Source organism: Hyperolius riggenbachi, chromosome 5 (assembly GCF_040937935.1).
Source record: "Hyperolius riggenbachi isolate aHypRig1 chromosome 5, aHypRig1.pri, whole genome shotgun sequence".
NCBI classification, from domain to species: domain Eukaryota; kingdom Metazoa; phylum Chordata; class Amphibia; order Anura; family Hyperoliidae; genus Hyperolius; species Hyperolius riggenbachi.
Window position 1 is genome coordinate 171,087,269 of NC_090650.1, and position 12,844 is coordinate 171,100,112.

At 41.8% G+C, this 12,844-nt stretch overlaps 1 protein-coding gene across 1 annotated transcript in view; it reads right to left on the reverse strand.

Annotated features, from left to right (window-relative positions):
* Positions 1–6,991: 6,991 nt before the first annotated feature.
* Positions 6,992–12,844, reverse strand: part of POU6F2 (POU class 6 homeobox 2) — a 1,008,259-nt gene continuing 1,002,406 nt past the window's right edge. Inside the window, exon 6 of the mRNA XM_068238300.1 lies at positions 6,992–7,496. Coding sequence (XP_068094401.1) covers positions 6,992–7,496 — 505 coding nt within the window. The remainder of the gene's footprint in view (positions 7,497–12,844) is intronic.

Here is a 12,844-nt window from a genome sequence, read left to right on the forward strand (position 1 = left end):
ACCGCTAGGGTCCACAGAATACATTGCCTGCTGCCAAACGTCACTCCTCCTCTTCCTCCTCCTCCTGCTGCTGCTGTATTTATTTATTTATTTATTCATTGTATTTATAAAGCGCCAACATATTACGCATCACTGATTTTCATCCCCCTGCTGTCTGTGTTCCCACCGCTAGGGTCCACAGAATACATTGCCTGCTGCCAAACATCACTCCTCCTCCTGCTGCTGCTGTATTTATTTATTGTATTTATAAAGCGCCAACATATTACGCATCGCTGATTTTCATCCTCCTGCTGTCTGTGTTCCCACCGCTAGGGTCCACAGAATACATTTCCTGCTGCCATACATCACTCCTCCTGCTGTATTTATCCTCCTGCTGTCTGTGTTCCCACCGCCAGGGTCCACAGAATACATTGCCTGCTGCCAAACGTCACTCCTCCTCCTCCTGCTGTATTTATCCTCCTGCTGTCTGTGTTCCCACCACCAGGGTCCACAGAATTATGCGCTGCTGCCATGCGCCACTAGCTCTATTATGCCACTACAATAGCTATATACTGTGGGAAAAAAAATATTCTGAGGTGTCTGGGTTGAAAACTGTGCTGTCCCAGTTGTGCATTGGACACAATGTGGGCTTCACGACTGCATGTCCGGAACCTCCTGATGTTGGTGTTTATTTACAGCCGTGGCACCAATGCTAAGTACTATGGCCCCGTTACATTGCCACACATCACTCCACCTCCTGCTTCTGCTGCTGTATTTATCCTCCTGTGTTCCCACCGCCAGGGTCCACAGAATACATTGCCTGCTGCCAAACGTCACTCCTCCTCCTCCTGCTGTATTTATCCTCCTGCTGTCTGTGTTCCCAACGCCAGGGTCCACAGAATACATTGCCTGCTGGAGAAAAAACAAGAAATGCAGAAAAAAAAAGTTTTCCATCGAATTTTTTTCATTTTTTTTTAATTACACGCCTATTTAAATGTGATTTCCCTTAAAAAAAAAAAAAAAAAACCCATCCGAATTTGCGAACACTAATTTTTGGCGAATTTTGCTACCGACCACGAATTGAATTCGATCAAATTCAGTGATCGTGAACGAAATCGAATTTGCCCCGGACCCGAATTCGAATGTACTCGAATCGAATTTGGGTACATTCGAGCATGCCTGCACGGAACCTAATCACAGTAAACAGCACCATGAAAAAGAGTAATTCATGGGGATTTTAGTCTGCAGAGAAACTTGGCCTTGGCCACCAATGGACATTTCAGCATGACTATGACCCAAAACACACAACAAAAGTGGTGAAGAAATGGTTAGCAGACAACAACATTAACGTTTTGGAGTGGTCCAGCCAGAGTCCTGTCTTGAATCCAATTGAGAATCTGTGGAGGGAGCTGAAGATCAAAGTGATGGCAGGAAGATCCTCCAACCTAAAATATTTGGAGCTCATTGCTAAAGATGAATGGGCAAACATTTTTTAAAGTGTAACTGTCGGGCACAAAATCAAAAATCGATGCTTTATTTTTATCTGGTAAACAAGTAATACGGATGCTAACCAGGCAATCCAAAAGTTAAAATCTCTATTACTTTTCTTGTGTATAAATGATCATTCCCCAGTTTACCTTACTCTTATTTGGTACGTTGCCGCACAAAGGAAGTTGCAGGACATGCTGGATTGTCTTTTTTTGCTTCTTTATTTCCCCTCAGACTTAACTAATGTACAGAATCAAAAAAAGACAACCCAGAATGCCCTGCAACTTCCTTTGTGCAGCAACATACCAAAAAAAGAGTCGGGTAAACTGGTCAATGATCATTAATAAACAAGAAAAGTAATAGAGAGTTTAACTTTTGGATTGCCTGGTTAGCATCCGTATTACTTGTTTACCAGATAAAAATAAAGAATTGATTTTTGATTTTATGCCCGACAGTTACACTTTAAGTTTATTCATACATTTAATTAATTAAAAAAGTATTTTATTTATATGCGGAATGTCTACCAGGCTTTTATTCTGGCATATTTTGGTGAGTTATGACTTAAGAATTGGAGGCCTAAAATTATTTTTTAAAAAATGTACCGCTTTTGACTCATAACTCCAGACAGAAATGCACCGCCAAGGAGGCTAAGTATCACTTTAAGTAAGCCATTAACATGCAAATAAGTTATTATTAGGTTACCCATTAGGGAAATTATAAGAAGTATTATTTGAAGGCAAATTCATAATTTTTTTATTTAAACAAGACATCGCAGACATTTTAAAGATAGATAAAAACAGGGGCCTGATAAATTATGTTGTAGGCTATGAATATATACATTTAAAGCGGAATGAAACCCAGCATTTCTACTTTGCTCTAATAGATTATTTACAGCATATTATATACAACCAGCATTTTTTTTTTACTAGAACTGCATTCAAAGGGTTAACGCAGGCTTTAGACGCTTCCCTGCCAGCAGAGCTGGCCGCTTCCGATCTTTACATAATGTTATCTTGTGTTTAATTGTATCAAATAAGAAATGTAAACAAAGCTTTCTCTCACACTGCTAGGTCCCCTGAACAAAGTCAGACAAGCATAAATGCTTTCTGATTAAACTAGAGGATGAATAAAGCAGTTATAAATAAAATGCAAAGTCAGCTCTCAGAGTAAAATAAGTGTATTTTAGAAACGTATAATTTCTAAATGAATAATAATACTTATGCACAAAAGCAAATATGCTAACCGTATGGCATATAAAAAGTAGTAAAACATGTTTTTATTGAATATTATGTCAGGGTTTTATACCGCTTTAAATGTGCAGTGCATTTGCTTTATTAAAGCCACAATTTTTCTAAACTTAAATTTGACTTAGAAAACTATATTTGAAATATATAATTTTGGCCAAAAGTTTTAAGTTTGAAATATTGTAGATAGCATTCACAAATAGATTTTACTTGGGTAATTGTAACGTGTATATGTTAAAATAATAGATATTACCCCAATTTGAAGCTTCTAGAAACACTTACTATCTTAGTTTGTATGAAGTGTAAAATGTTCAGGTATATGGTACTAAAGAATGCCATGTAACTACCCAAGCATTTCACCAGTGTAAGTGGCCATCCGAGCCAAATTTTCTGCTGTTAGTTGCTACAGGGTGCAGTTCGATGGCTGTATAGGTTACTTTTAATATGGAGAGGCAAAATTTACATAATGAACCAAGCACTAGTTATTGGAAAGCTGGTAGTAATGTAATGTGCAGACAGTGATACCAATTATACCTCTGCTCTCCAGTTTTTTTATTCACTGAGCCTAAAAGTCAAGAATCATATGGTGGGACAGATCGATGTCTACTTTAATGGAACATTTGCTTTTTTGATTACCCTAAAGCTCTAGTGAAGTTGAGAAGTAATGGAAACAAAACAAAAGGATTTTGAGAATAGATTTAAAAATTATGATAAGTAAACGTACTACAAACTGTACAGAGTTTATTGTCTCCACTTAAAGAGACACTAAAGTAAAAAAAAATATGATATAATGATTTGTAAATACAAATCATTATATCATATTTTTTTTTACTTTACAGCTAAGAAATAAAACATTAGGAGCAGAGACTTAAGTCTAATGTTGTTTCCAGTACAGGAAGAGTTAAGAAGCTCCAGTTGTTTTCTATGCAAATTGCCATTGAGCTCCACCACTTTCAAAGTCACAGAGAGCTCTGCGTACTAAAGGTTGTTATCTGAAGTGTCTGTCAAAGTATTTTCTTTTTTCTGGAAAGAGAAGGGTTCAAAAGTTCAGACTTCTCTGAAAAAATCATTTTGAATGCTGAGTAGTGTGTAGACGGCAAGTATTAGAGAATGATGCAATGTTATACAAAACACTGTATAACTGAAAATAAAAATATGAGAATATTTTCTTTTCTACTAATTTTCTAGTAAATACCCGTACTACACAACCAATTCATTATATCATTTTTTTTTCACTTCAGTGTCTCTTTAACCACAGTTTTTATCCTTTAACGAGACACTGAAGCGAAAAAAAAAATTATGATCTAATGAATTGGTTGTGTAGTATGGATAATTACTAGAAGATCAGTAGCAATGAAAATATTCTCATATTTTTATTTTCAGTTATATAGTGTTTTTTTTTTATAACTTTGCATGCATGATTCTCTAATATTTGCAGTTTAGTTTACACACTACTCAACATTCTAAATGTTTTTACAGCGCAGTCTTGTGAACTATTGACCTGTCCTCTGGTGAGAAAAAGAAAATACAGTGACTGTCAGTTGAGATAACAAGCTTCAGAAGATGGAGCTCTCTGCGACTTTGAAAGTTATGAAACTCGATGGCTTGTTTGCATAGATAACTGGCGTTTCTTAACTCTCCCTGTACTGGAAACAATATTAGACTTACAGTATGTCTGCTCCTAATGTTTTATTTCTTAGCTGTACTACACATACAAATCATTATATCATATATATTTTTTTTTTGCTTCAGTATCTCTTTAACTCATTAAATTATAGGCTTCAAAGGACAGTTGTGATTTAGTACTGCTGTGTAATGTTTGTGCATGCCTTCTACTTCTATATACAATTTGCAAGCTGAGCAATTCCATTCTCCATTATCAATATCCCTCATTCTTTATGCAACTGTATGTACTATGCGTTGTCTATTGTAGAGTGCCACAGGAGATGTTGACACTACAGAAACTGACAACGTTAATAAGAGCTTGAAGTTCAATCCAAATATTTTGCCCAAAACTATAATTTTGGTTGGAATGGCTCTTAAGATGGCTACATATTGATGTTTCTGACTGATTCAGTCACTTTGAATAAATCTATTGCTCCATCATAATTATTTTCAATTGATAATAAACATTTATAGATTGATAAAAATATGCATACATTGAAAGCATGTGTGAGGGGCAGGAGCAGTGGGAGGTTGAAGGCCAATAGCGTTGCACTCTATCTGCCCACCGGCAGAACACAGCCGCATCATGTGGCTGGCTTTTAAATACAGCACACACCAGCCTCTACGCCACCTGATTAAGGTGCAGGAAGCGCTGAAACCAGTAGTAACTTAGAGGCATTTATGTGAGCGGTCACGCCCCCTCCTTCCACTCCTGGCAACACCGCAGCCAGCGGAATGTGGAACAGCAACGTCACATCTCCAGGTCCTGGCCAGACCGCGGCAGAGGGTTACGATCGTGGGCAGGCCACTACACACTGATTTTAAAGAAACCTAAATGTAAGTGCAATTTTATATTGCGTATCCTCATTAAAAATTTTAATGCACTATTGGAGCGCTTCTTTTTTGTTTTTTCCATACACTTCAGTACCTGGAATTCACCCAGTGAGAAACAGCTCCAAAGTGCACCAACAAAAAGGATAACACCTGTCATTTTTTGCAAAAGTGACTTTAGCCTAGCTAGTTAGCGCAGGGCATTTTTTCTATCAAGTGTTATAATGCTTTCAGTTTGATCCATGCCCAACAGATTTCCAGAAAATTCTATCAAAGCTAAGTTTGCTGAGTAGTAATGAATTAATCACTATTCCATCAAATTCCAATCAGTGCATAATCAGCTTGACACAGTAAAGGACAACTGAAGCGAGAAGGATATGGAGCCTGCCATATTTATTTCCTTTTAAGCAATACCAGTTGCCTGGCTATCCAGCTGATCCTCTGCCCCAAGTAGTTTTACCTATAGACCCTGTACAAGCATGCAGCAGTTCAGGGGTTTCTGACATTATTGTCAAATCTGACGAGATTAGGTGCATGCTTGTTGCTGGTATTAGTCAGACACTACTGCAGCCAAATAGATCAGCAGGGCTGCCAGGCAACTGGTATTGTGTAAAAGGAAATAAATATGGCAGTCTCCATATTCTTCTCACTTCAGTTGTCCTTTAAGTCATAATCAACTGTGTATGGCCAATTTAATGCTAAATATGATTTGTATTAGACCTTAAAGGAACAAATGCTAAAGGTTATTAATGTATCTGATTATTGATCTTAGAATTTTAGATTACGTGTTTCATACAGAAAGGATTATTAAGCTATGTTCTCTAATATACATTATTGACTGGCAATATTCCCTTTTTATTAAAAATCTAAAAGGGAATAAAATGCCTGGTTGTGTTATGCCATGAGCAACTTTTGGATTAGCTGTGAAAACACTGTTTTGTATGTTCTGTAGAACTATTTTCACTGTACTAGATTCAGGGGCATAACTAGAAATCGCTGTGTCCCCTGCTAAAATTTGGATGCCCCCCCCCCATGGGACCGCTCAGGGCCATTTTGGGGGACAGGAGGGGTCACAGCATGAGGGGAGAGCATTGGCCACCTACATCAGAGGGGAGGGGGGCACTCCCCCCCCCTCCTTCATCTCAGGCTCTTCACTCCGTGCTCCCCCTCCAGCATTAATAGGTGGCAGCTGCGGCGGGCAGGAAGACAGGCATACCTCCATGTGTGCCACTGCGGAGGTCCGATCTTTAAGTGCCACACGCTACTTCCTGCTAAACAGGAAGTAGTATCAGACGCTTAGAGGAACCTCTGGCATGTGGGAAAGCATGGAGGTATGTCTGTGTTCTTGTCCACCGCTGCTTTCACCTATTAATGCTGGATCTTTAGTTGGCACTGTTTATAATGAACCATGCTTGCGTCATTTTCTGTATGCCTGCAAGCACCACAGGAGGAATCATGTAATGTACTTTTATACTTTTATATAGGCAAAATGTAGTTTATAAATGCTCTAGAAATAAGTGTCTCAGTAATCTAAAAGGTTGCATGGGCCTCAGTGGTACACAAGTTGTAAAATACAAACTTCTCTTTTCCTTACACTAGAAAACGCTTTTTTCTTTTACAATTTCTAGCACAGAAATAATAACAAACAAAGCAAAAACACAAGCTTCTGTGCATTGCATTTGGAAAATTCATGAACATACTGTTCATACAACTTTTCTTTTTAAAATTTTTGTTTTTACTTACTAGCTAATAAACAAAACTTTCAAAAGTTCATTTTCAAAGTTTTAGAAATTCTCTTCCAATGAGTCTATTAAAGCTTCCACTTGGACTCCTGTGCCTGGTTCATGTTGTTTAAGTCGTTTTATTGTGTTTTTCAGGGCCTGTCGTTTGTTGCAGAACCATACACGGACAACTTCCCGGTCATAATTCAGTCTCTCTGCAATTTCTGTCATTTCCTGTCCAGAAGGGTGTGTGTTCTTCTCAAAATGGGTATTCAAGATCTCCAAGGCCTGTGGGGTGAAAGAAGTGCGCCTCTTGCGTTTTTTTGAAGGTTCACTGCCGATAAACTCTGTTAGGTTCTGCATACCTGCTCGATGGCGGGCCTCAGCCTCGGCCATCCACCTCTCAAGGACAGGCTTTATCTTCTGGGCACTTTTAGGAGTGATGTCCAGCTTTTCAAACCTGGCAGGATACAAAAGGCCAGGGTTCAGTTTGGCTGTCAGACTGCTAGCTATAGTGTTCTCTTGAGCTTCCTGTGGTAGAAAAAAGTGGCTTCTCAGGATGGTGTGTCTGAGGGGAGAATTGAAAAAGAAAAGTTTTATACTGTTGCTCTGCCAGGGTGGGACTCCCTGCCTACCTAACTAATAGACTGGCAGAGGTAGTTAACAAGGACAATATAGTCTGTATTAACACATTATACATTTGCATCATTTAATCAAGCACTTATAACAACCCGTTTTAACTTAATGTTAAGCAAAAGAAAATAATGGAAATATTATTTATTAAATGTACAAAACTGTTGTATAAAAATACGAAAAAATGCTTTTTTAATGTATTTTCTTATGTAAAATGTTATTTTCCATTTAAAAAAATATTAGCATACTAATGTATTTGTATTTAATAATGGTAATGTGACCAGCCACTTTTAGACATTTTTAACAGATTACTGATTAGATTCAATATAAAGACATAATCTGATGAAAATTTATTAAAGGATACTCGAGGTGAAAATAAACAAATTAAATAAACAATTGTATCTATGACTTTTTAAGATATTCCACAGTCTCATTTTATTTTTAAATCTGCTTTTTAAGTTTTTACTGTTTTATTGTTTTTGCTCAATTACACATTCATTGAAGTATGCCAGAGCTAAAATCTATGAACTATTGATCCTTTTTAGCTCCTTCCTGCTCTCAGAAGCCATTTTCTGCTAGGAAAGTGTTTATAGTTGTAATTTCTTATCAGCGAGGGTTACACTGTAGTCTGACCCAGTCCACAGGAACTGCCACTTACATACCTGATGGTTAACTCTTTCAGGCAGAGAAAGAAAAAAAGGAACACAGTATAGTTATTTGTGTGCTAGGCACTTTACATACACATGTCTGTCTCATCATGTCACATGTCACATGTCTTTAACCACTTAAGGACAGCACCTGGGCCCAACCGACCGCTGTCAGATCGGCTGATCTGCGGGGGGGGGGGGGGCGTGGCTATGCGGCGATCGCGTCACCCGACTTTGCAGTTATTTATTTGTAAAAAATGTTTGGAATCATGTATGATTTTTGTTCCACTTCTCACGTGTACACCACTTTGTATTGGTCTTTCACGTGGAATTCCAATAAAAGTGATTCAAGTTTGTGGCCGTAATGTGACAAAATGTGGAAAACTTCAAGGGGGCCGAATACTTTTGCAAGCCACTGTATTCTCCCCTGTAATGCACTGTATTCATCCACTGATCACCTGTCAATCACCGATCAATCACCCCGTCACCACCTGTCACTGCCACCCATCAGATCAGACACAAACCTGCCCCTTGCATCTGATCACCCACCCACATGCTCAGATCGCCCGCAGACCCACCCCTCAGATCACCTCCAAAGTGCATTGTTTACATCTGTTCTCCCCTCTATTCACCCACTGAACACCCATCAATCACCCCCTGTCACCACCTGTCACTGCTACCCATCAGATCAGACCCCTATTTGCCCCTTGGGCAACCAATCACCCGCCCACACCCTCAGAACGCCCTCAGACCCCCCCCTGATCACCTCGCCAGTAGCGTCTATTTTCCCCTCTAATCACACCCTGATCTCTTATCAATCACCCCGTCACCACCTGTCACTGCTACCCATCAGATCAGACCCTAAACTGCCCCCTGTGGGCACCCAAACACCTGCCCACACCCTTAGATCACCCTCAGAGCCCACCTGAACACCTCTCCAGTTCATTATTTACATCTGTTCTCCCCTCTAATCACCCCCTGAGACACCCATCAATCACCTCCTGTCACCCACTAGCACTCCTATCTATCAGATCAGGCCCTAATATGCCCCCTGTGGGCTTCTGATCACCCGGGAAAACCTTCACCCGCCCCACCGCAGTGACAGAATTTTTTTTTCTGATCACTGCTGGTCTCTGCGACTTAATTGTGGCTGAGACCAATCGTAATGCCACACAATACGCAACCGCCAATCCAAGAAGCTACTATGCCCAGCCTTTTCAGTGGAAACCACGCCAAGTTTCTGAACGTAACATTTTTTGGGGCCTTCTCCTAACATGGGTCTAGTCAAAAAGAATGTATTGCGGTCTTTTTGGTCTACGCACCCAATACATCACATGCCCATGTTCTCTGCTGCCATGTCCAGGTCACGATTTGAGAGCATCCTGCGCTTCCTGCACTTCAGTGCCAATACAACCTGTCATCTAAGAGGCCATCCTGCTTATGACCGGTTCCACAAAATTGGGCCCCTCATAGACCACCTGTCATCAAAATTTGCAGATGCTTATACCCCTGAACAGTCATTTTGAGGCATTCGTTTTCCAGTCTACGCCTTACGGTTTTGGGCCCCTAAAATGCCAGGGCAGTATAGGAACCCCAAGTGACCCCATTTTAGAAAGAAGACACCCCAAGGTATTCCGTATTTTTTGTCACAAGTTAGTGTAAAATGACACTTTGTGAAAAAAAGACAATAAAAATCAATTTCCGCTAACCTGTGACAAAAAATAAAATCTTCTATGAACTCACCATACTCCTAACGGAATACATTGGGGTGTCTTCTTTCTAAAATGGGGTCACTTGTGGGGTTCTTATACTGCCCTGGCATTTTAGGGGCCCTAAACCGTGAGTAGTCTAGAAACCAAATGCCTCAAAATGACCTGTGGATAGGACGTTGGGCCCCTTAGCGCACCTAGGCTGCAAAATAAGTGTCACACACAGTGTTGCCAACCGCCCGTAAATTTACGGGCAGCCCGTAATTTTTGATACAAATTAAACTGCCCGTGAATTCCATAAGGAATTCAGCAGCGTCCATAAAAGGGCGGCCAATCGGCCGCCCGCTCTGTTGCAGGAGGACAGCAGCGCAGTGGAGGGAGAGCTGTGAGCAGCGGTGGAGAAGGGGGGCAATCCCCCCCCCTTCTCTCACCTTAGTGCTCTCCCTCCCTCGCTGACCCCTCCTGAACTAAGTGCTGAGTGAGTGGCGCTTGGGAGCGGGCAGGACTTACCTTCCGTCTCGCTCCAAGCGCCGAGTAGCGGCAAATCATCCCGCGCCGGCGACGAGACGCAGGTAAGTTCCGCTCGCTGCCGCCTGCCACTGCCAGCCACTTGTCACTTAGTTTAGGAGGGGAGAGCGAGCGAGGGAGAGCACAAAGGTGAGAGAAGGGGGGGGGGGCGGGGACATTTCCTCCCTTCTCTGCCGCTGATGCCACAGCTCTCCCTCCACTGCGCTGCTCCCCTCCTGCTGGGGGGGGGGGTCACCTGGCTACCCATGGGCACATATAACCCTGGCTACATCTACTGGGCACATTTAACCCTGGCTACATCTACTGGGCACATATAACCCTGGCTACATCTACTGGGCACATATAACCCTGGCTACATCTACTGGGGACATATAACCCTGGCTACTCATGGGCACATATACCTCTGGCCACATCTACTGGGCACATATAACCCTGGCTACATCTACTGGGCACATATAACCCTGGCTACATCTACTGGGCACATATAACCCTGGCTACATCTACTGGGCTCATATAACCCTGGCTACATATACTGGGGACATATAACCCATGGCTACCCATGGGCACATATACCTCTGGCTACATCTACTGGGCACATATAACCCTGGCTACATCTACTGGGCACATATAACCCTGGCTACATCTACTGGGCTCATATAACCCTGGCTACATATACTGGGGACATATAACCCATGGCTACCCATGGGCACATATACCTCTGGCTACATCTACTGGGCACATATAACCCTGGCTACATCTACTGGGCACATATAACCCTGGCTACATCTACTGGGCACATATAACCCTGGCTACATCTACTGGGCACATATAACCCTGGCCACCCATGGGCACATATACCTCTGGCTACATATACTAGGCACATATAGCCCTGGCTACATCTACTGGGCACATATAACCCTGGCTACATCTACTGGGCACATATAACCATGGCTACATATACTGGGGACATATAACCCTGGCTACCCATGGACACATATACCTCTGGCTACATCTACTGGGCACATATAACCCTGGCTACATCTACTGGGCACATATAACCCTGGCTACATCTACTGGGCACATATAACCCTGGCTACATCTACTGGGCACATATAACCCTGGCTACATATACTGGGCACATATAACCCTGCCTACATAAACTGGGCACATATAACCCTGCCTACATATACTGCAGTGTTCTCCCCAGAACTTTTTCCAGCAGGGTGGCATGAAATAGTAGCCGGGTGGCATGAAAAAGTAACCGGGTGGAGCAATATGAGAGAATGCAGGGCTGGTGCTTCTTTGCACAACTCTGCTTATAGCATAGGAGGAGGTGAGCCATGACAGCCGGGTGCTCAGCAAAACTCGCCGGGTGGAGCACCCGGCTGAAAGAGCCTGGGGAGAACACTGTACTGGGCACATATACCCCTGCCTACATATACCGGGGACATATACCTCTGGCTACATATACTGGGCACATATACCCCTGCCTACATATACTGGGGACATATACCTCTGGCTACATATACTGGGCACATATATCTGCTGGCTACATATACTGAGGACACTGGCTGTTGGCCATTATGTGCATTTACTGGTGAAAAGCTGTCTCTTATGTGCATTTACTGGTGAAAAGCTGTCTCTTATTATGTGCATTTACTGGTGAAAAGCTGTCTCTTATTATGTGCATTTACTGGTGAAATGCTGTCTCTTATTATGTGCATTTACTGGTGCAAAGCTGTCTCTTATTATGTGCATTTACTGGTGAAAAGCTGTCTCTTATTATGTGCATTTACTGGTGAAAAGCTGTCTCTTATGTTCATTTACTGGTGAAAAGCTGTCTCTCATTACGTGCATTTACTGGTGAAAAGCTGTCTCTCATTACGTGCATTTACTGGTGAAAAACTGTCTCTCATTACGTGCATTTACTGGTGATAAGCTGTCTCTCATTACGTGCATTTACTGGTGAAGAGCTGTCTCTCATTACGTGCATTTACTGATGAAAAGCTGTCTCTCATTACGTGCATTCACTGGTGAAAAGCTGTCTGTCATTACGTGCATTTACTGGTGAAAGGCTGTCTCTTATGTGCATTTACTGGTGAAACGCTGTCTCTCATTATGTGCATTTACTTGCCATGCCCACTTTAGTCGCCGCAAATTTCCTCGAACATGTTGCCCCCTACCCATTTGACTGCCCCCTCATATGTGCCAGTCTAGAACCGGCCCTGTACCCCTGCCTACATATACTGGGCACATATACCCCTGGCTACCTGTTCTGGGGACATCTCTCCCCCTGGCTACCTGTTCTGGGGACATCTATACCCCTGGCCACCTATTCTGGGGACACCTATAGACCTGGGGCTACCTATTTTTGGGGAACCACTGCTGTCAGATTAAAT